This window comes from Danio aesculapii, chromosome 23 (assembly GCF_903798145.1).
Source record: "Danio aesculapii chromosome 23, fDanAes4.1, whole genome shotgun sequence".
Classification (NCBI taxonomy): domain Eukaryota; kingdom Metazoa; phylum Chordata; class Actinopteri; order Cypriniformes; family Danionidae; genus Danio; species Danio aesculapii.
In genome coordinates, this window is record NC_079457.1 from 31436070 (window position 1) to 31461069 (window position 25000).

Genomic DNA, 25000 nt, shown 5'->3' on the forward strand with positions numbered 1-25000 from the left:
ATATATATATATATATATATATATATATATATATAATATATATATATATATATATATATATATAATATATATATATGGGCGTCACGGTGGCGCAGTGGGTAGCACAATTGCCTCACAGCAAGAAGGTCGCTTGTTCGACCACAGACTGGGTCAGTTCGCATTTCTGTGTGGAGTTTGCATGTTCCTCCCGTGTTCGCGTGGGTTTCCTCCGACTGCTTCGGTTTCCCCTACAGTCCAAAGACATGCGAATAGGTGAATTGAATAAGCTAAATTGTCCGTAGTGTATGTGTGTGAATGCAAGAGTGTAGGGGTGTTTCCCAGTGTTGGGTTGCGGTTGGAAGGGCATCTGCTGCGTAAAAAAAAGCTAGATAAGTTGGTGGCAAAGAGCTTAGAATCACCAAGAGGCAATACTCAATAGAACGTTTCATTGCAACAGCAGCGCCCAGCGATTCCGCCATTCTGGAGTGAAAGCGATCAGCCATCCATTGGATGGATTTTTTTATGTTATTTAACGAAATAATTTTTATTAAAAATCTAGTATTCATATGTTATTTTTGTTAAAACCAAGTGTTCTTGTAATATATTGGAAAGCAAATTATATTAGTTATTTTAACTAATATATTTTTTACTCCTTTATTTTTTTAACCATCAATTATATTTAAGTTGTAGTTTTTTAACCTATAAATAAAATACTACACTTGTGAAGCTCAGATGAATATTTTAATTATTTAAAGTATTATTTAATATGTTTAGACCCTTAAAATAATTCTATATTCAATGAATCAGTAGAATGTTTTCCAGACACCTCTGCAGTGTATATCTGTGTGTGTGTCCTGCTGGGTGGCCCTCTGGGTTGTACACTCGTCCTCCTTTATCTCTCACAGCCCTATAATCACACACTCACAAACACAAATACAGCCCACACACTGCCAGTGCACTTGATGTTTCTAAACCTGCCTGTGTTAGTTTAGAGAAGCAAAAGATCTCATACATCTGCTTTTGTATTTCGTCTCTTTCTTTATGTCCTCACCTGTATTCCTGTAATTACAAACTCAGCTGAAAGTCTGCTGTTCATTTGGTAAGCCTGGTTTTGGCCCTCAACAGAGCGTCTCTGTGTTCAAGGGTGGATTGCTCTTCCTCTGGGCCAGGAAGCATACGAATACCTCTCTGAGTGTGTGTGAATGTGTGTCTTTTGTGTGTCTCCGTGCCAGTCTGGGCTTGGTCACAACGCTGCTTTGAATTCTACACTGTTTGAGTAAAAAAATACAAATAAACGATTTAAAGTTGGCATAAAACTGAATTAACACTGTACTTTTTTCCCCTATCGTGATGTACATTTAATAGAAACAGTTTCTAAAATATAAGATAACATTTAGTGCATGATTTTGTCCTTTGAGAACCAATTGGATCATTGGAAGAGCGGATTAGCATTGCTAACAAATTGGAGGAAAATTTAAATACCCGTTTGGACTTAGCTGTGGAGGATTACTGTCCACCAGAATCACATTTGAGACCCTCTGCTGATGCCTAGTGTTGCCAGATCTAGCTGACTGATTCCAGCCCAAAAACTGTCGAAAAACCGCTAAAAAACAAAAGCGCCGCCCAACAATCAGTGGAGTATAATAACCTGTCGTGAGGCTGAGGGGCAGGGGGGGTTGATTGTTCTACACTGTTCTAAGCATTTGTATGCGTAGAATGGGGGCTATGGCATCTCTTTTGGAGATCAAAACAGGTTTATAAGGGCAGACCGGGGCTGGCGGGCACACCATTGCAAAACTGCCGAAATTTTCACTACCCGCCTATGTCATTTTTTACCCGCAAAAACAAATTCAAAACCGCCCAATCTGACAACACTGCGGATGACTAGTGATGGAAAGTTTGAATCCTTTTATGAACCGGTTCTTTTGGACAGTTCGTTTCAATGAACCGGTTCAATAAATCGAACACCAGTTCTTTTACTCTACAACATAATGACGTGATCCGCAATTACATAATGACAATTCTCTCATGTTAGGACTCAACATAACAAAAATATCTAACCAGCAATAATAATTTCAGTCAGTTAAAACATCACCATGGTCTGAAAACTTTCTTACAATTAAGTTTTACAACCCAAATGAAGTATGATTCACTTATTATTTCAATTCCATTACGGTTTTCTGTTATGAAATAAATGCCAGATCTTCTCATTTAAGCCTTTGGTTTACCCACACTGCAGCTTAGTCATCTCTCCAAGTTTGGTTCAGTCACAGCAGGCTGTCATGTACTGTTTGTGTTTGTTTCACCTGCTAAATCATGTATGTGGAGTATTATCACTTCACCGGTTCTCAAATCTTATCTCAGTGTACTGTACTAGTTACTGAATAGCTCGAGAAATTGGTTTATTTCGAGTCGGAGGGGGTATCAGGCATGTTAAAAAGGAAAGTATTTTGTGGATAAGTACTAAGTGGAGACGTGAATCATTTCAAAAGATTCAGTTCGATTTGGTGAACTGATTCACCTGGTTCACTTAGAAGATCCAGTTAAAAATAATGATTTGTTTGAGATTGGCCGTCACTAATGATGACGACAACAAGATGCTACATTTTACAAATGGAATAGTATTATATTCACACTTAGCTGATGATTGATTATAAAACTTGATTGGCATACTGTCCTGGGAGAGAGCCCTGAGCTCATTCTGAGATCCTCGAGCCTGGGGCTCCCTCCCGTTTTCAAGGCGAGAGGGGATTTTGAGCTCAGGTAGATCTCGAGAACTCCCCTGCTGTGGAAGCTAATGAACAGATATTGATTGCTCTTAAGAGACAACTACTTACTAGGAGCATGTCTATGGTGCCGATTTGAATTAGTTAATTAACTCAAATTGCATGTTTTTGGATGATGGGAGGAAACAGGGAAACCCGGGGGAAACCCACGTGAGCACAGGGAAAACGTGTAAACTCCACACAGAAACACATATATAGCACGTTTGTTGTGTATATGTTGGTTGAGCGCCCCCTGCAGGCCTAGCACTACACTAACACTACTTCCAACAGAAACCTAGTTTTCCCATGTGGTCTCCCATTCAGATACTGACCAGGCTCAGACCTACTTAACTTTAATGAGTAATCAGTCTTGAGCTGCAGAGTGATATGGCTGTGATGGCAGGGCATAAACGAGACATGCATTGATAGCCCTGCCCTAAAGAACAGATAGTCCCACCCTAATGGACTGATAGCCTCTCCCTGATATATAAATTTATTATATTGATAATAACATATTATGATTGTCGTAATTATAAAATCTACATTTTAATATTGCATAATTTTAAAATTAAAGATGACAAAAAAAAACTTAAGTATGTTGCTAACAGGTCGCTAGGGTGTCCCTGTGGGTGGTTCGACAGAATGTGGTCAAGACCACTAGTGAGTCCTTTCTATGTGTCCATATGTGTCTCCAGTTTGTCCAAAGCCCAGAGAGGTAGCAATGAGCACTGATAGTGAAGCTGCAACTAGCGAACAGTTTCAGGCACGTGTAGGCAAATGTGAGCATATATAATCCACCAGTTCCCTTTCACTAAAAAAACATGTGCCTCTAAAATTTCTGTGCTTCAGATATAACGTCGCTCCCAGAGAGAAACAGATAACACACACAAGATCTGAAAGGAGATGTCCAATTAAAGTGCCGGCACACAGGATGATGGATCCAGATATAGAAACAAAAGCTTAAAAACAACAATAACAAAAAACTCAACGTGAGGTGGTCTGTCAGGAGATGATCTCCACAGATTAAACCAGATGTCATGCTGATCTTCAAACATCACGTACCATACGGTAAAAACACATTCAGTGAAAACAGACAGGCACTGAGCGCCTTCCTTCCAAATTAAAAACTTTGCAATGTTAGGTAGTTCCTTCACGGCGGCGCAGTGGGTAGCGCTGTTGCCTCACAGCAAGAAGGTCGCTGGTTTGAGCCTCGGCTGGGTCAGTTGGCATTTCTGTGGCATTTCATTATGGAGTTTGCATGTTCTCTCCGTGTTTGCATGGGTTTCCTCTGGGTGCTCCAGTTTCCTCCGATTTTATAGATTGCACCTTGTTTATAATAAACTGTATCAACATCTTCCTCATCATCTGAGATATTTCTATCTGCTATATGCTCAAGAACTTCTGTATATTCTGCATATGAAATTGTTTCAGCAGTGAATTAGTACATTGATATAGTTTTTTTAAATATAAAGTTCAATCAACATTACTGAGGATTTGCTCTTAGTAACAGATTTTGAACCCATTGTCCATCCTAATGGACAGACATATTTGAAAAAATCCTGGTCTAAAGCTTGCAATGTCACAAAAGATTTTAAACGATAATTAGTAAGTGCAATCCCTATTTTTGTACATACAATCTGTGAAATATTGGGGGGTCCCTGGTCCTAAGGTTCCGAAGGATAGTAGTACATACAACTGTTTCTACAGATACACACTCAGGTATTGGTTCAATACTCAGTATCGGACGATTCCCTGAGCTCAGGTATCAGAATCAGTATCGGAAAGGATAAAAGGGTATCGGAACATCCTTGGGTTGATTCTTTAATGAATACTTGATCTCATGTGAAGGACATCAAAACTAGATACATGGTGGAGTCAGCTCTATAAATAGTAAGAAATAGTTTGCTTTGACATATTACTATGGCCTTGTTAATGTTAACTGCAAACATATTTTGTCTTTTATCTTTGCAAAAAATATTAAACCGTGTTTTCATTTTAAATGTCACTTCCATCAAATGCTTCAAAAGCAACCCAACAATGCAAAATGTAAAAAAAAAAAAAAAAAATGTGTACAATTTTTGAATATTTTTATATTATTATTGGCAATTAAAAGCATAAAAACTTAAATTCTGGCTAAGCGGCAACCTCCCGCTCTACCTCATGAAGCATATACGGAGGTAACTGAAACTGCAATTCATTGAAATTCCGCTAGGTCTGGCTCCATAATAGAGCAGATTTCTATTGACCCCGCTGTTAAAATGGCCAACTTTACAGCAGAAAAAAGGTGTTTACAGCCTGGTATAAAGAACGATTTTAGTTAATATAGCTAATATTACTCTTCATGACTGTGACGGGAACTGTGAGGGGGTGAATATTTTTATAACTCATCCGTTTCCTTTATATTAATAAGTTATATTAAGTCTGAAATAATTAAGGGCGTGGTCACTTGAGTGACAGCTAGGTCTCGCTGGCACCATCACGTCACCTCAGCTGATTCCGGATGATTAGCTGCTAAACTCGGCATATGCATCGTATTTTTGCTTTGTTTTATGTGGCTTTACACGGTCAATTGCCTTTTGGAATTATTTCCTACAATTGTCAGACAATATGGCATGCTGTGTGCACTTAATTGTGCTCACAATCCTTTCACCTGACCTCCATTTCCTAGGTGAGTGAAATTATATACTTATATACCGTCCCTATAAATGTATTATTTATATTTTTCTTTAGAACTGTAATGCACTCCAAAATCTGATAGATTGATTAGCTGTAGGCTACAGAACAGTCATCTGAAACATACATACAGTCATACAGTTTTATGCCTGGGTTTCGTAACTAGCTTTGTGTTAACTAACACAAACTATATTTGAAGTGTTTGGAAGTAATTTGCGTTTTCCTCTGGTAGAAAAGCAACATAAGAACAATGTTTAGTAATTCAATTATTACAACAGTGTTTTTAAAAGACTAAACACTTTTTTTTGCTATAGTGTACAAACAAGCACATGTGGTCAGAACACAAACGAGTCACAGGTAATGAAGTATTAAGTGTTCTCCCAAAGAAAAGTCCGTGCTAGCAGGCGTCTGCCAAAGCCAAATGCTAGCAGGCGTCTGTAGCTCAGCTCACGCTCCGCATCTTTGCCCTTGTTTGGTATCCCGCAGTCGGTACGATGATGGGCGAACAAAATGCCGATGGTTGGCCACGCCTACTTTTAGTTTCTTTTACGTTCTTCCGAAACCTATGGGTGACGTCATAGATACTACGTCAATATCTTTTACAGTCTATGATTCTGACCCAAGTGCGAGAGACAGTCCTGAAATCAGGTGATATTAGGCAGCTCCATCAAGAATTGCATGTTGAATGTGCTGTTATAGCCTGGAAAGCAAATGTTAGGGCTTCGAAAAAATCGTTTTGTTACTTTGGTCCCACGTTACTTTTGTCCCTGCTCCCCCCTACTGAATATTCTACTGGAAATTGTCAACGGTGTATTCAAAAACTGGTTAAATGACTTGTACTTCTGAAGCTCCGGACTTAAGACATCATATGACTTCAGAAGGCTTAGCAGAAAATGATACAATAAAAGCATGCGGGCGGATAAATGATTTTTCATTATTGTTTATTTTTGGCTGAATAACTCCTCAAGCACAGATCTACTGTCATCAGGGTCTGCTTCTGGTAATCCAGTTGTCTTTGTGTCCTCTGTGCTGGGATGAAGCTGGTAAAGAGGGATGAGGCTTTAAACCAGTCTTTTGTTCTCAGCTCTAATCTGAAGGGATTTCTGTCTTATGCAAGAACGTATGAGACAGATTACATCTGCACAGCTCAATCCTCTTTTCCGCCGACACCTCACAGTGAAAACAGAATAAGCGAAAATGTGAGAGGGAAAGAGTGACAGAGTGAGTGAAAGAGGAAGACAAAATTCCCTGTCTGTGTTCTTAGTTTAGTTGAGTCACAGGACCCCATCCTGAGACTAATCTCTCCACACTTAATACTTCACAGACCAATCACAAGGATTTAATGCAAATCCAATCAACAACAACTTGCATTGTTTTGGTCTAGTTTCAGCAGTTGTTTAGAAAAAGAAACATAGCAATAAAAAATAAAAAGATGAGGGAGAAAAGAAATATTAGCTAATAAAAAATCATTAATTCTGAGTGGAAACAAGCTGGCTCATGCTAAAAAGTCTCTTTCGACTCAAATTTGGGTTAAATATCAAAATCAAAAAATTGTAATAAAAAATTTAAACCTGTGACTGGGTTTGTCCATATTTATACACAGATATCGGCACAGATTTACTTCACAAACAACAATAATAAAATCCTAAAATTTGGCATTTGGCAAAATCAGTCAGGGACTTTCAGGCTGAGAGGATTTTTCGTTTTTGATCAATTTTGAAAAATTCAAAAAAATTTGTTGGAGTTTACTAAATTTAGTTACTTGGTTACCTTAAGACTGATTAGATCATATGAGTAATTTACTGCAGATTCACTCTGGATAGATCATTTGAATCAGTGAGTCGTTAACTGGAAACTTACTCTAGATCATTTGAACCAGTGGTTCATTTACTGAAGGCTCAGTCTGAACATATTGACTGAATCAGTGAGTCATTAACTGGAAACTCGCTCTGAACAAATAATCTAAATCAGTGAGTTGTTAACTGGAGATTCACTCTGAAAAGATAATTTGAGTCAGTGAGATGTTAACTGGAGACTCACTCTGAAAAGATAATCTGAATCAGTGAGTAATCTACCGTGAACTCGCTCTAAACAATTCATTTGAATCAATGAGTTGTTAACTGGAGACTTGCTCTGAATAGATAATCCGAATCAGTGAGTTGTTAACTGGAGACTCACTCTGAAAAGATAATCTGAATCAGTGAGTAATCTACCGTGAACTCGCTCTAAACAATTCATTTGAATCAATGAGTTGTTAACTGGAGACTTGCTCTGAATAGATAATCTGAATCAGTGAGTCATTTACTGGAGACACGCTCTGGACAGATAATCTGAATCAGTGAGTGGTTTACTGGAGAATCGCTCTGAACATATCATCTGAATCAGTGAGTAATCTACTGAGAACTTGCTCTAAACAAATCATCTTTAGCTGGAGACTTGCTCTGAACAGATAATCTGAATCAGTGAGTCATTTACTGGGGACACGCTCTGGACAGATAATCTGAATCAGTGAGTGGTTTACTGGAGAATCGCTCTGAACATATCATCTGAATCAGTGAGTAATCTACTGAGAACTTGCTCTAAACAAATCATCTTTAGCTGGAGACTTGCTCTGAACAGATAATCTGAATCAGTGAGTCATTTACTGGAGACTCGCTCTGAACAGATTATCCAAATTAGTGAGTTGTTAACTGGACAATTGCTCTGAACAGATAATCTGAATCAGTGAGTCATTTACTGGAGACTCGCTCTAAACAAATCATCTGAATCAGTGATTTGTTTACTGAAAACTCGCTCTGAACAGATCATTTGAATCAGTGAGTCATTTCCTAGAGACTTGCTCTGAATAGATCATCTGAATCAGTGAGTCATTTGCTGGAGACTCGCTCTGAAAAGATAATCTGAATCATTAAACAAATCATTAGAATCATTGAGTCATTAATTGGAGACTTGTTCTGAACAGATCATTTTACCGTTTTTATAACCACAGCCACATGTCAGTACAATTATAAAAGAAGACGCTTTAATCTCAGTTTGTGGACGTTAAATCAGGTTTATTTTGTACATTAAAGGTGCAGTAGGTGAACTGCGACAATGCTAACCGGCTAGCATAAATCTCTGAAACACAGTCCCACCCCTGCCATCCAAAGCCACGCCTCTTGAAATACAAGTGTGCACGCCTTAAAGATGACAGCAGAAACCTCACTCTTTGGCACACTTGCATGCCATTTCAGAGTGAATATTCAGCGTAGCATGATAAACAATATAGGGAGCGCATCACAGGTTGTCATTGTTCAAAAACGAACCAATGTGAATATAAAACTATCTTCACCTCAGTGAAGCAGACTAGGCAGAATAGCGCTATTTACTGATGTTTTGTTGTTAAACTAAATAAAAATCTACATTATCGATGCTGCAAAAAGTCCCTTAAGAAATTGAAAATAGTCACATCAATCTTTCGCCGGAAGATTTCAGTGGCTGAGCAACACTTTTGTGCATATAACCCATTTGTATCAACAACATCTAAGTTACATCAGCTTTGCGTAAAGATAAAATAGTTTTAAACATAACATTACCTGTCTAACAGAAACACTTCAACCATGGTGTCGTCCTTCCTCCAGCATGCAAAAGTAACTCCAATATTGATTCAGGATTATAAAAAGTTTTGATTCAGCATGTTTTTACTGCTCGCACTCTTTCTCTCTCTCTCTCACATGAACCCGCAGCGCGTGTACACACAAATGGCGGATTTGCATGTAAACGACTGCGAATTAGTTAAAATCTGCATTTGCTGACAGACGGTCTGGGCTATTTATCGGAATTATGGGAATTGTCGGCCTGACAATATTTAATTGGATGAACATTTTTTTTGTATTTTGCCTTACCCAGAATATAAAAATACACATAAATACATTTAGATCATTTACTTTAATCAATACTATCGGAATGTGAAGAGAGTTTCAACCAGCACAACAAAACACATTTCTGAAGACAATCTCCTACTGCACCTTTAACATAACAGATATCCATACAGCAGTGGATGTTATTGTGTATCCTGTCACATTTGCGTGCAAAAAAGTTAAGCACATGCTGAGTGTGTGTGTGTGTGTCTGTGTGTGTGTGTGTAAACTTTGTAACGACATATTGTGTGACTCATCGAAAGGCTTGAATTAACTCCACAACAAATACATCAAATAATCATTGGGAGAGTTCTTCCTAAAGTATTTCTCACAAACGTAACGTGAGACCTGCTTCCTTTATGTCTTTCACTGTGCTGTTTATCTGATGCAGCCGAGGTGGAGATTGAGGCACTCTGACAGGCACGTGGAAACGGTGGGCAGGGAAAACTAGCGTTAAAGGCACAAGCCATAAAAACAAGCTACTGTACATAGTGTTTAGTGGCAGAAAATCCCAACATTCTAAAAGCTATAATAAATAATCTGATGGGTGTTTTGAGCTGAAACTTTACAGACACATTGTGGAGACACAAAATATTTATCTTAAATCTTGAAAAAGGGGTAAAATAGGTGCCCTTTAAAGGTACATTAAGTATTGGTGGTACATTATTTCCAAACATGAAGCAGCAGACATGGAAATCCGAATTGAAAATAAATAAGTACACAACAGCATTATGGTGAATGAAACAATAGTTCTTTCATGTGACAAAGACTGACTACTGTACAAATATACTGTTTTTCATAATCCAAATAACAGTATAGCTTATTACCCCACAAAACCTATACACAAAAGTCACAAAATCTGGAACATGAATACAGTTTTGCAATGTGTAAAGAGCCAAAGCAAGTGCTCTCTGTCCATCTCTGGCAAACAGTCAACACACACACGCACGCATGCATGCACAAACACATTGCCAGAGAGATGGTCCATATGGTCAAGCCGAGGGGGAAGAGAGACCCAATAATGCCATTGACCAATTATTAAACACAAACACACACACACCTCCAGCATAATATGACAGCTTATACAGTCAAGCAAATATCCTAACTCTAGAATTTAATCAAATCCAAAAGGTTGTGCTTAAAATACAAAACTCGATCAGCTGCCTATCCCCAGAGAGCATTTCTGGACATCTTATGTGAACTTAAAAAGACATCAAATATTTGTTTAAACAATCTAATGTACATGCTGCTATCTAAATAGGCAGCTTACTATACTTTAAAGATACAGCCCAAGCACCCTCAGGAGTGAACATCTTACCCTCTGAGACATCTGCAGGACATGCGACATGTGTAAAGAGAAGCCGGTTTCTTCCATGACCTCAGGGACGTGTCGTGTGTGTGAATGTGCCCAAAAACAGCTCAGAGTTACTGGGCTACAGTCCTTCTGACGGCAGCTTGAGCTGGACGTCCTCTAACTGAACCACACACCCACATACAGTACATACACACACACACACCAGAAATATGTACAAGCTGGAACACTTGCCCTACTTTTAATTGCCCTACTGCTAATTTGCTTTCCTGAGAATTAGGTTGTGCCAAGACACACATAGACTTATCGATCAAGTGTAATTTTAATATTAGTACTATAGTTATATTGGAATTAATGCAAGTTTTACATTTTTTTATTTGTTTTGTTTTAATTGTAGCTTACAGTTTGTATTAGTTATTTTAATACATTAAGTTACATTGAAAGTGTACTTTGGCAACATGCTGCATTTATTTGCATATTATTAAAAGTCAGGTTTAAACTTCCAGTTAAAGTTTATTTTATTTAGTGTAATAAAATTTCAACAGAAAAAGGGCAACATCCTCACAAAAACATGCAAGAAGCCTTAGAGATAAAAGAATGATTTTATGATTTCTACAAAAACGACAATTTTCATTCGCTTTTGTTTTGAATAATTTTTAGATTTCTAAACAACAAAATGTAATTTTCATTAGCTTTTGTTCTTAATATACTTCTGTATCTTTAACCCTAGTGCATTGTTCAAATTTACTAACTTTTTGTTATGTTCGGGAAAACATCCACTAAATTAAACAGCTGTAAATTATGCATCAGATTAATACTTTTTTCCATTTATTTTGCATAAATCTGTTAATCAACCTCAGTCCTGATCAAAACTACTAAATGTGTTTAAAAATTACAGGATTTTAACTGTTTAATTGCCAAGTTCCCAAAGGAAGTCACTGATTTGGTGAAAAACCCCCACAAAATGACGTATTTTCATTATAAAAAGTAATTGTGGACTGGATTTTTTAACCTTTTATCACAGTCTTGCACATGTGAGCGATTAGTAACAACATTAGCTATGTTGCCATTCAAAATGCGCTAAACTGGATTATTGCATAAAAGATGTGCGAATAAAGCAGTGTTTTCATCCAACGAGTCAAAGCGAACAAAATCATCACTTCCTGATTAACTGGCGCCAAATATAACATTTGAAACTAAATTTACTGTGGTAGGAGAAGCTGCATGAATGGTGGCGTTTGAAGGCGTGAGATGTGGAGCACAGAAGCTCTTGAGTCTGGAGGCAATTAATAATATTATAACACTAATACTGAAATGGTTAAGGTGTTTTAGAATGACCAAAACAACATATCAGATGTTTTACAGTGTGCTCAGCCTGCTGGTTTGTCCATTCACACACATTTTTAACATCACATGATCTTTTATAACAAAATCACATGACCTTTTTTAAAGCACATACTGGAAGTTGTTTGGTAAAAGTGTTTCCATCGTAGTTTATGCGCATCTTTTCTTATCGAATAAAAAGTTTATCCTACTCAGTTATGTGCATATGTTTTTATGCGCATTTTCCAAATTTATGCGTATCTTGATGTTTCCATCAAGTGGTCTTTTATGCGCATATCCAAAATGCGCATAAAAATAAGAGAATGGAAACGTAGCTATTGGCTTAAATGGATGTTAGATTTTACTTTTTTCTCTCTAATTTACTGCTGGTGTCCATTATAACCACATTTGTTGGTGCATAAACAGGCAGTCTTTGTTTTTGTTTACTCCATGTAGTTCTGAGAGTAGAGATGCATATTTTGATTTTCTCAGACACATCAAGGTAAGTGCGCAAAGGTCACTCTCACACTCACAGACACACATACACATGCTTTAATTTGCTGTTATACTCCATATAAAATACAGAAACTAAGGCATAACTAATGGGCTAATGGTGCCATCTGATGATCAACAGTAAAATTTAAAAATCTTACCTCTTGCCAACAAGGAAAACCACCAAGAATCAAAAATACATTAATATATGGTGTCAGGGTTTTGTAATAAAAAAAAGTGGTTATAATGGAAGTCAATGGGGCAAAAACAGCCAACAATAATAAATTAGGGAGAAAAAAATGAAAATCGATCAAAAGCAACGTTGTTTCAGCAAATACGTCATTTTGTGTGTTTTTTTTCACCAAATCAGTGACATCATTTATGAACTTGCCAATTTAACAGTTAAAATCCTGTAATTTTCTAAGCCATTTAGTAGTTTTGATCAGGACTGAGGTCGATTAACAGATTTATGCAAAACAAACAAAAAAAAAAATAAAATAAAATAAATAAATAAATAAAAATCTGATGCATTTTTACAGCAGTTTAATTCAGTGGATGTTTTAATCCCAACACAACAAAAGGGTATAATTTTGCCCAGAGTGTATTGTCGATTTTTTTTTATTTTATTTATTTTTATTCAAAACATTTTAAAGCATTTTTCACAAAATATGTGTCAAAATGAGATTTGTCACCAAAAATCATTCTGGTAGCTGAAACACAGAAACAAATATGGTCAAATTAAGACTCGAAATCACCCCAAAGTGGATGAAAACATCCCCAACAGTAGGGTATTTATTAAAATTTTAGTTTAAGTATTTTTTTCAGTTTTCTTTTAAATTTTAGAATTGTTGTTTTTCGTTTAATCCTATTTTTTATTTACTGAATGTTGTAAACCATTTGTAAACATTATAACCTAGTTAACAATAACAACACTGGGTGGGAAATGTATGGTTTAGGCAACCTAAAAAAGAAACAACTGCGCACCCTAAAATCAGCTGCTGAAAAACCAACAGAAAACTAAGTATAAATGCTGTAAGTATACATGTGTGTGATGTGTACCACCCAAGAAGCTACAATTAGCAAACAGGTATTAACACAGTATTTTAGGTATACCGCAGAGAAAGCGCATTGCAGGGTGTGTTAACGGGTGTGTGTTAACAAGGAAAAGTGTGTGACCATTTAAGGCTGATTTTGTTAGAAGAGTCTCTCCCTCTCTCTCATACAGTGTTCTCAGTAGCTGGCGCTCTACCATCTAAACAGTGCGTCTTTGCCAAAAAGGCTTCAAGAGTTCCAAATGAAGAAAACATTAGGAGAACAGAAAACTGCAGGTTATTTTTATCCACCAAAAAAGACTACAAGGTTAAATATGACATCATAACAGACCTTGGCTCTTGGTTTTTACAATGATTGTCTCAGTTTGACCACAAGGGGGGCTGCAGCAGACATTAGCAGGCATAAACCTTTTCTTCTTCTACACTACCCGACAAAAGTCTCATCGTCATCTCCAGTTGTAAGAGCAACAAATAATAATTTGATAAGTTGATCATTTGGAAAAGTGACAGAAGTTAGATTTTTTCAAATAAATCATCTGTTGAACTGCATGCCAATCATCACAAATATTGCAGAAGACCTATTGGAACCTGTATGGACCCAAGATTCTCACAGAAATCAGTTTGTTGTTATAGTCAGTATGTGGGAGATCAATCGATCTGCAGGTACTGTATCAAGCCTGAGGTATCGAGACATTTGTGCTGCCCATTACATTACAAATCACAGGGAAGGGCAAATTCTTCAGCAGGATGGAATTCCTTCTCATACTACAGCCTTCACATCAAAGTTCCTGAAAGCAAAGAAGGTCAAGGTGCTCCAGGATTGGCCAGCCCAGTCACCAAACATGAACATTATTGAGCATGTCTGGGGTAAGATGAAGGAGGAGGCATTGAAGATGAATCCAAAGAATCAACGGGAGTCCTGCAAGAATGCTTTTGTTTGCCATTCCAGATGACTTTATTAATAAGTTCTTTGAGTCATTGCAGAGATGTATGGATGCAGTCCTCCAAGCTCATGGGAGTCATACACAATATTAATTCTTTTTCAACTGCACCATGACTTTATATTCTATACTGTACATTATTTCTGTTAAGTGACAAGACTTTTGTCTAATTAAATAATTAAAAACCAAGACATGATCATATTTTATTTTGGTAAAATAAGCGTAATCTAAAGGCCTTTGCCTGTCATATAAGCCACTTCTGATACCAAATGATCAACTAGAAGTCAAGTTATTATTTGTTGTTCCCATATAGTATGGTAATAATATGAAGAAAATGTTGCTGAGGAGAATACTTTATTACTATTTTAAACATCTGGGACCTCATGTATCAACGCTGCGTACGCAGAAAATATTTGCGTACGCCAGATTGCACGCTCACAATTGGTTTACTAACGATGAAATTAACGTGAGAATGTGCGTTGGTCCATGCCAACTTCATGTCTGCATTATGTGTATTTATTGTGTGTACTTGTTTTATTTCAATTGGCGACTCCTAGAGGCAATTATGTTAAATTGCACACTACAAAGTATCGCAACAACACATTTGAAAAACATTGCTATTAATTTATAATACATAAAATGGGTTAATTTAATTTATTCTTTTTACCAATTATGTGATTTAGAACATATATAAGCATTTGCAAATGTATACAACCCTTAGTCTATAGCAATAGTAGTGTTGGCCTTATTAGAGGACATTCGCGGCTCCAAGGTGGCAGGGTGCGCGATGGGTGACTTCTTGGAGAGTGATGTATTTAAAGATATTATTAGACTTTCCCCCCTCTATTTCTGTGTTTAAGTCTGTATTAAATATCTATCTATTTTCTCTTGCTTTTAATACTCCTTGATAACTGTTTTATTGCTTTTATTTGTTAAATGTTTCTTTTATATTCTGCTTCTGCGTCTTTAGCACTTCATGTACAGGACTTTGGTCAACCTCAGTTGTTTTTAAATGTGCTTTATAAATAAATATTGTTGTTGTTGTTGTTGATTATTCCAGCTAAGTTTTTTGATATTTATTTTATTGAGTGTAATTATTTAACTGCATATCAGGAGACCGCAGTTATCCATTAAAGACATGGCTGTTTAACCCCTTCAACAACCCACAAACTGACCAAGAGCGCAGATACAATGATGCCCACTCTCGCACTCGGTCAGCAGGCGATTGGGCAGCTGAAATGCCGGTGGCGCTGCCTTAATAAGAGCAGAGAGGGTGCTGCTATACCACCCTAACAAAGTGTTCCTCTAATACATCTGTGTCTCCCACAGACATGGATACCACTCCAGACAGTAATGTGTCACCCACAATTGAGGCAACTCTCTCCTCAAAGGGTGTTAGTTCAGCATCCCAATTTGACGGTGCACCAATGTTCTCCTCTTAACCTGCACCTTTACATCGGACCATTTCTTTTTTAATTCACTCACAGTGCGATGTTCAGACATCCCTGCGTTAACCGCGTCAGCTAAACTCTCCCACTCTATTTTTTTTCTTTTGTTATTAATTCCGGAGGACAAACTTGCAAATAACACTGTTTTTTTCTGGTCTACCTCCGATAGGAACACCTCCAATTCACATTCTGTGAAGTTTATCTTCTTGCTTGCTTGCTTTTGCCATTGCTTTTTTGTTTGGTTTTGCCAAAGTAGAGTCATTACCATATGTATTAAGGGGAGGAGGCAGGGAGGTGTTCAGTATCATGTTAATTCGGATGTACAAAAAGAATATTTACATATTTACATTTACAGCTTTGTCCGTTTGTCAACGCAAGTCTTCGTACATGAGGCCCCTGGAGTGCAGTGAGTAAAAATTAAAATCAGTTTAATTAACTTTGACCATTTCTAATCATATTCTTTAAAACAAAAAACATTGCTCACTTTTTTTATAATGATCAATTGCCCCATTGCCAAAACACACACAGAAACTAGGCTGTCACCAGCCATATATAGGCAAAATATATACTGTTAAAAGGTATTAGAAGAAGTAAGAACAGATAAGCTTCTTGGATGCCTGAATTAATTGCCGGTCTCATGCAAGTCAAGAATAATGAAATTAATTTGACTGTAATTTTACAGTAATGAACTCATACAGTTTTCCCTTTGTTGGCAAATTCATCAGTGCTTCACATTACAAATCAGGTTAACCAAAGCAGATGCAGTTAATGCAGATGCAGGGATGAGTTAATAATGGAGCAGAATTACTACAAATCGGTGACACGATGGCTCAGTGTTTAGAAATGTCACCTCACAGCTATGTTTTCCTCTGCAGTTCACAGATATGCTGTAAAGGTGAACTGGGTAAACAAAATTGGCCATAGTGTATGAGTATGTGTGTGAATGCGAGAGTGTATGGGTGTTTCCCAGTGCTGGGTTGCGGAAAGACATCCACTGTGTAAAAACATATGCTGGAAAAGTTGGCGGTTCATTCCACTGTGGTTACCCCAGATGAATAAGGATCTAAGCTGAAGGAAAATTAATGAATTACTACAAATTGATGTTCTGAGATGTTGATATTGCTGAAAGCAAAACAAAACACAAGATAGATGACAAAGTTCTTTTTAAAATTATTCAAAGTGGATGTTGGAACGTTCAAAAGAAATAGGGCATTGGGTGGATAATTCAGAATAGAATACAGAAGCCAGGAGCTATGCTTCTAACTACAGCTCTAGAGGTGTAGTTACAACCGCACAAGTTAGAACGATGGTGTTTGGATGTACCGGGGTGCAGATGTACAAAACCAGTGACGAGGAACAAGTTCAGTCCAAGGTGTTTATTTAAGTGCAACAAAATGTGTGGATTCCCAGGAAAAACAAAACTCTTTTTTTTTTTTACAAAATTATATACAAAATTTACAGAACAGTGTGTGTTCTGGCTATGCCAACAGTTAGGCCCAAACAGAACAACTATCCACACAAGGAAAAACTTTCTACAATGGCTTCTTCTTCTTAGTTTTTTGGGGAATTGCATTCATTGTGCATATTGCCACCTACTGTGCTAGTTGTGCAACCAGATTCTGTCATTGCTCTGCCCCAATCCCACAGACCTCAGAATCCAGGTGCCGGTTGGCGTGTGTTCAGCTCCTTCCCCCTGCACACTGAACTCCTTAATCCCTAGACTTGTAACAGAGCACTTATTTTATTTACTTACATGAGTTATATATTAGTTATATTATTATTAGTTATATTATTGTTAGTTATATATTATTATATCCTTTTATCTAATCCTGTAATATATAAAAAAATTATTAAAGTCCTATATCCTATACGGTCATAATTAAAAAACTCATAAAAATAAAAACCTCATAAAAAAACTCATACTCCAGCAGGTATCCTATATCTTTATCTTCCTTTCCTTTATCCTTAAGATATTAAATTAGTTCCTTTCTTTCTTTTCTACATTTTTAACATTCATATATTACATGCTCGATTGTTTCTTTTAAATCACAAGATTCACATAATCCATTCTCATGTACACCAATTTAAAACAATGAATCATTCAGTCTGGTATGCCCCGGTCTCAGTCTAATAATTATCCCCTCTTCCTTCCTATTGCTTCCTCGAATAACCATTTTAGTGTCTACATTCTTTTTGATTTTATATCCAACAAAACCCAACTAGAATTCCTTTCCTTTGGATTCTCCATATTAATGTAAATACTTCATTCATTAAATCTTATGTGGATGACTAATGACTGGCTAATGATTTTAATACTGAAGCAGAATCTGAGCAAATCACAACTCTGTCTGGTGTCACTTCCTCTACCCACATAAATCCCACAATGATAGAAACCATTTCAACAGAATATATTGACAATTCAGATGTTGTTCTTTTTTTATATAAATACTTCCAAATCAGGACCACACACTCCTATTCCAGTCACCCCCTTAACTGGGTCTTTAGATCCATCAGTATACATTAGTGTACTCCCATTAAATCCTATATCCTAAAATGCCTGACATGCAGGAGCCATTAGGTGCATTCGACTTTAAGCAGCGCTGCGCAGATCGATCAAAATCTGTCTTAAAGCGGTGCATGCTGGTTAGAAATTTTGTCCGGATTGATGCAGCGTCGACGCCATGTGACTGTCACATGTGGCATCAAAGTACTGCGACAGCGCTCCGAGATCAGATGACTGACTCAGACTGTGCAGCATCTAAAGAGCAACTACACGAGCTCTTATGACGACACCCATATTACACGATTGGCCGAGTTCACTGCATGACAACAACCATGTGTATTTTGGGTTTATTACTGGACAACTTCCGATTCACAAATTTCAAAACAAACAATTCACTTTTCATACCCTCTCTATCTTGTACACATCATGCTTATTAAAAGACTACAAATATTTTACTGCAATAATCATCTTTTGTTAAATAATTTGGTTATAAGGCTAGATTGTTTGCACAGGTTTATTTTCGACCTTTTTTATACAGACTATTTACTGCAATCAGCTCCATGAACGATTTAAATGTTTATTTATATTTATATGATTATTTTAGTAAATAACCTAAATACCAACTCAAATAAGTTTTACAGACTTGAAATAAAATAATTATCATCATCATCAATTATCAAGTTAAATAACTATTTTATTACATAATTATAAAATGATTTTTAGGATTATAAAATATATATATTTTATTTCCTGTTCATTTATACCTGGTCTTTCTGGGAAACTTCTACTTAAAGTGTAGCTCACTTATTCTAGGAATAGGAATGTCCTTTTGTTCAATCTTTTTAGATTAAAGTGCTTTTTTGAAAATGCTTTCATTATCCAAAATAATCTAAATCAATTTTTAAGACATAATCAAAACACCTTGTTTTGTGCTTTTACACTAATATATATTGGAAAGTTTCATATCTATAAATGTAAATAAATGTAAACCCTTTTTTAGCATATTCAAACAAGAAGTATTAGCCTAGAGTGATGTTTAAACTCCTAGAACTGGTGCTTATTGCTTTGTATTTAATAGGCCTGTTCATTCTTATGTTTATATTACCCTCTCGTTTCCCCTTATTTCTCTCATGCATTTGTTATTTATTTCATTCATAATTGCCTTATTGTTTACAAATGAACTAGAGACTGTATTCTGATTTATTTGTAAATCTTTTGTTGTTATAAATAAATAAATGATGATGATGACGCTATGTGATCGATCATCATGACTGCAGCAACTTTGAGCCAGGAAGTGTCCGGCTGACCAGGCTCTCCGTCCCCGCCCGCGCTGGGCTAATCTTGTTGATCACCGGCTGCAGCTGTGCTTCATGTTGAATGAACCTATTTTATAGAGTTTGGCTCCACCCATTTTTTAGTACATACCATATGAAAAATTATACAACTTCTAAAGCAAGTCAAAAATATTTTAAGAAACAACACATATGGTAGTAACATGCAACATATACATGTCAGAAATATCTAAAAAGGTGTCTGATTAATATGTTTCATCAAAATTCATGATTTCCTTGATTTATCCCCCTATGATGTCATGTACAATGGTAGAACCCTGATCATTGGGGAAACAGAAACCTTGAAATGGCTGCCTTTCCTGCATACAGGTGTGGCTGTTTGGCGGTGACCCAGAATGTAAGTAGGACGGTATTATTTGTGTATTAGTTTTAATCATGATAAATAAACTATAGAATTTACAACAAAGTCTGGTGTCATTTATTTTAAATGTTAAACCAAATAATAAAAACTTAAGCTAAATAAAATAAATAAACTAACAAACAGCAAAAATTATTTTGCAGAAATAACTGGAGCATTTCTAATCACACAAAACAGTCAAGTATCCACACAACCAGTACATTTGAAGTTTTTCAGCTGGCATCTAAAGTGTGTGAATAGTGGAAGCGGTTTGTGTGAATTAATGCATGCTTACTAGCCTGCCTACATAAAAGTCATAGTCACAGCCTATCTGTGACATTTCCCCCTCCCTCTTCTGACACTTCTTGGGGTGTTCTAGAGAGAAAATCAGCAGTACAATTCTGTGTCCCAGGCCTGTACAGTACTTCAAACTCAAATAATGCAAAGAGTCCAATGATCATCTGGGGGAAACACTTTTCACTTAGCTTAACAGAACTCATTAAATATGATTAGACTATTAGCATCTCAGTCAAAATACGCTCACTCACTTCATTAGATACACCTTACTAGTACTGGGTTGGACCCCCTTTTGTCTTCAGAACTGCCTTAATCCTTTGTGGCATAGATTCAACAAGGTACTGGAAATATTCCTCAGAGATGTTGGTCCATATTGACATGATAGCATCACGCAGTAGCTGCAGATTTGTTGGCTACACATCCATAATGCGAATCTCCCGTTCCACCACATCCCAAATGTGGTCTATTGGATTGAGTACTGGTGATTGTGGAGGCCATTTAAGTACAGTGAACTCTGTCATGTTAAAAAAAAAAAAAACTGTTTGAGAGAATTCACACTTTATGACATGGTGCGTTAACCTGCTGGAAGTAGCTATCAGAAGATGGGTACACTGTGGTCATAAAGAGATTGACATGGTCAGTAACAATACTCAGGTAGGCTTTGGCGTTGACACAATGCTCAATTGGTACTAATAGGCCCAAAGTGTGCCAGGAAAATATCCCCCACACCATTACACCACCACCACCAGCCTGAACAGTTCATACAAGGCAGGATGGCTTCATGCTGTTGATGCCAAATTCTGACCCCACCATCCGCATGTCGCAGCAGAAATCGAGACTCATCAGACCAGGCAACGTTTTTCCAATCTTCTATTGTCCGAATTTGGTGTGCCTGTGCCAATTGTAGCCTCAGTTTCCTGTTCTTAGCTGCCAAGGAGTGGTTAGGGTGTGGTCTTCTGCTGCTGTAGCCCATCCACCTCAAGGTTCGACATGTTGTGCATTCAGAGATGCTCTTTTGCATACCTCAGTTGTAACAAGTGGTTATTTGAGTTACTGTTGCCTTTCTATCAGCTTTCTATCATTCTCCTCTGACCTTTGGCATCAACAAGGCATTTGCGCCCACAGAACTGCCGCTCACTGGATATTTTCTCTTTTTCAGATTATTTTCTGTAAACCCAAGAGATGGTTGTGTGTGAAAATCCCAGTAGATCAGCAGTTTTTGAAATACTAACACCAGCCCATCTGGCACCACCAACCATGCCACTTTCAAAGCCACCTAAATGACCTTTCTTGCCCATTCTGATGCTCAGTTTGAACTGCAGCAGATCATCTTGACCATGTCTACATGCATAAATGCATGGATTTGCTGCCATGTGATTGGCTGATTAGAAATTTGCATTAACGAGCAGTTGGACAGGTGTACCTAATAAAGTGAGTGTAATCTATTAATATGCCATAATTAGAGTATAGTTCCTAGGCATCAACGTAGAAAAAAGTTACTTTTCATTTTCTGTCAGTCTTAGTACATGATGTAACTACAGAAGAATCACATATTAAATAAGAAATTGATTAAAACTGTGCTTTAGTGACCTAAACTGACCATTAGTGGGATGTTAATAGTTTAATCCGATTCAACGATTTATGCAAAAGTAAGTTAAAAGTGCTCCCGCCAGACCCAGAGATCGGCTGAATGAATATTCATTAATTTTCTTTTCGGCTTAGTCTCTTTATTAATCTGGGGTCACCACAGCAAACCCACGCAAATGCAGGGAGAACATGCAAACTCCACACAGAAACGCCAACTGATCTAGCCGAGGCTCGAACCAGCGACCTTCTTACTGTAAGGCGACAGCACTACCTACCGCGCCACTGCATTGCCCCGCTGAATGAATAATAATTTAAAAAATTCTAGGAGACTTGTAAAATTTGTAAAAAAAAACCAAACTCTTTCTGTCTTCTGCAGAGCACATAAGAAGAAGATATGATTGTAGAATGTTTTTAACGGTACACTGGAATTCATTTGGGATCAAAACCGCATTGGACAACAGAAAAAGTTGAGTCATAGGCGTAAGTAAACAGCAAAAGTTTCATTTTTCAGATATTAAAAAGTGGTATTGACATCCTTACCTTTTTCCTTGGCCCCTTTTCTCAAGACTGTCCTCTTTGGCCTTAGACGATAGCGTCTCCCTCCCATTCTCCTGCTCCAGTGTTGATGGATCCAGTCCAGGCAGGGGGGTTCGCTTGCCATCCACCGGTCCTCTCTGGACTCTCCCTTGAGCCTTGACATCAGCTTCAGAGCTCCTTTTCATGGCTTGGAGTTGCGCAAGAGGCACTATGTCGCTGTCTTGAGGCCTGTGCCAGACCGTCTGCTGGCTCGTACAGTTGTAGTAGTAAAACCGATTGTTGTTGCTATCGAAAAGCTCCCACCACTGGTTGCCGTCTGACTGACGGACGGGGGCGCCAGGCGGTGGTTCCCAACCACACTCACCAGTTAGCAGGTTGACATACATGCGCTCCCTCGAGCGTGGCTCCACAATCTCCACCCAGTCAGACCTAGTGAGAAAGGCCAGATGGGAAATGTAGTCAGTATAGACAAGGTGTAATTTGGTGTACACTACAAGACCATCAAACAACAGGTTTGGTGAATGGTTCATTAACAGTGAAAATTATGTACAGTTGTAAATCCTAGTCTGCAAAATAAATAGGATTTTAACAAAGGTCACATTAAGAATTTTTGGGTTTCAAACCATAAAAACAAAACAACATTTAGTCCTGAACTGGTTTGCTTGGTGCACCCACTGCTATTTTTAAGACCAAACTAGAGATACAAAAATATATAGCTTTTATGAGGTAAATTTGCAATCAAACTGTGTTGTGTTTAGTGCTAAATACACTAGCAGTATTTGTGTATATATGTGAAGAGCTGTGTAAGGAAGTCCAAACAGTACCAAGAAATCATCATTCAAACACATACAGTAAGTGAAGTTCTGCTGCAAGACGACACTTATCACTACAATCAGCACTACCAAGCTGTCATGTCAACATTGATAAAATGGCGCCTGTTGTTCACTGTTAATAAAATGTTATTGTCAATTAAATGTGTTGATAGCTTGTGTTTTTTTTATCAGTACTGAAATATAATGGGCAAAATATTACAGAAAACCATTCATTCATTCATTCATTCATGCACTCATTCATCTCATCTTATTCATTTATTTTCTTTCAGCTTAGTCCCTTATCAGGGTACCTCCACAGCAGAATGAACTGCCAACATATGTTTTTACACAGCGAATGCCCTTCCAGCTCTATGCTGGGAAACATCCACACACTCACACACATACACTACAGCCAATTTAATTCACCCAATTCACCTATAGCGCATGTCTTTGGACTGTGGGGGAAACGGGAGCACCAGGAGGAAACCCACACTAACACAGGGAGAACATGCAAACTCCACACAGAAATACCACATGGCCCAGACGTGATTCAGACCAGGGACAGTTACAACCACTGAGCCAACATGCTCTAAAAAGTTGTATATTGCAACACCACATTTTCCTGTTGTTCTGTTTGGATGTCTTTGGTTTGTGTTGTGTTTGAACGACACTAATCTTTATTTGGAAGCAGACTTAATCTTTTCAGCAGTCTCTACTTTTTTTAGCATATCAAAGTTCAAAGTTTCTGCGCAAAATACCCATCAGATAATTTATTATATAATGTAGACTCTGCCCATTTTGGTGTCTGAATATTGTGTAGCTGTTTTTGTAGCCTGTGGCTTTAAATCCAACCACTCTGATGTGCATGTCTGCTTTTCATGCATTACGTCGGATAAACAGCCATCAGTGATAGAGGCAGACTCAGATGAAGCTGAAATCCAGCTCATTAGTCAAAAATACCAAGTAAGTTTATTTTATGTATTTGTGGTGGAGTTTATAATGACGAGTCACACACACACAGAAACATATATATATATATATATATATATATATATATATATATATATATATATATATATATATATATATATATATATATATATATGCACATTTACCGACAGCCATGGTGATTTTAGTGGTTAAGAATTACATAGCAATTTTACTCTCTTTATTACAAACATGGTCTGTTTTAAAAACGTTTTATACTTATGAAATAAATTATTGAGGTGCAGCTGATCACAGAGAGTTGTAACATGTTTTAATCCCAGTTTCTTTGCAAAAAAAGTTCTGTGGACATTTATACATGTTATTATAGAAACATGGTGACTGTCAATCAATTCTGTGGGTAGGGAAAACCACACTCCTATGTCACGTTGCGGTGGGTTTTAAAATCACTGGGATTTGGATCGTGTTTTTAAATTAAAATGAGACTTGTTGGGTTTATATCACTTCAGTATAACAGTGGACACACTACACCTACAGACAGAGTACTTTCAAAAGTTGATTTTCATCATAGGAGCCTTTTCAAGGCTATGGAGTGCCCCACTGCTCAGCAATGTTAAGCGCGCTGGTTGCACTCTCCTAGCTTTAGTCACTTAAGGCTGATTTATGCTTCTGCGTCGAGTGCATGCGTATGGTCTAGTGCAGTCTTTGTGCGGTCGCATATCCTTTTTTTAAGGCTTTAAACAACA

General features: G+C 37.3%; 1 protein-coding gene across 1 annotated transcript in view; it reads right to left on the minus strand.

The window, feature by feature from the left end:
* arhgap46b (Rho GTPase activating protein 46b) overlaps positions 1-25000 on the minus strand; it is a 169952-nt gene that overhangs the window by 73229 nt on the left and 71723 nt on the right. Inside the window, exon 2 of the mRNA XM_056448773.1 lies at positions 22501-22926. Within this exon, the coding sequence (XP_056304748.1) occupies positions 22501-22926 (426 nt within the window). The remainder of the gene's footprint in view (positions 1-22500; positions 22927-25000) is intronic.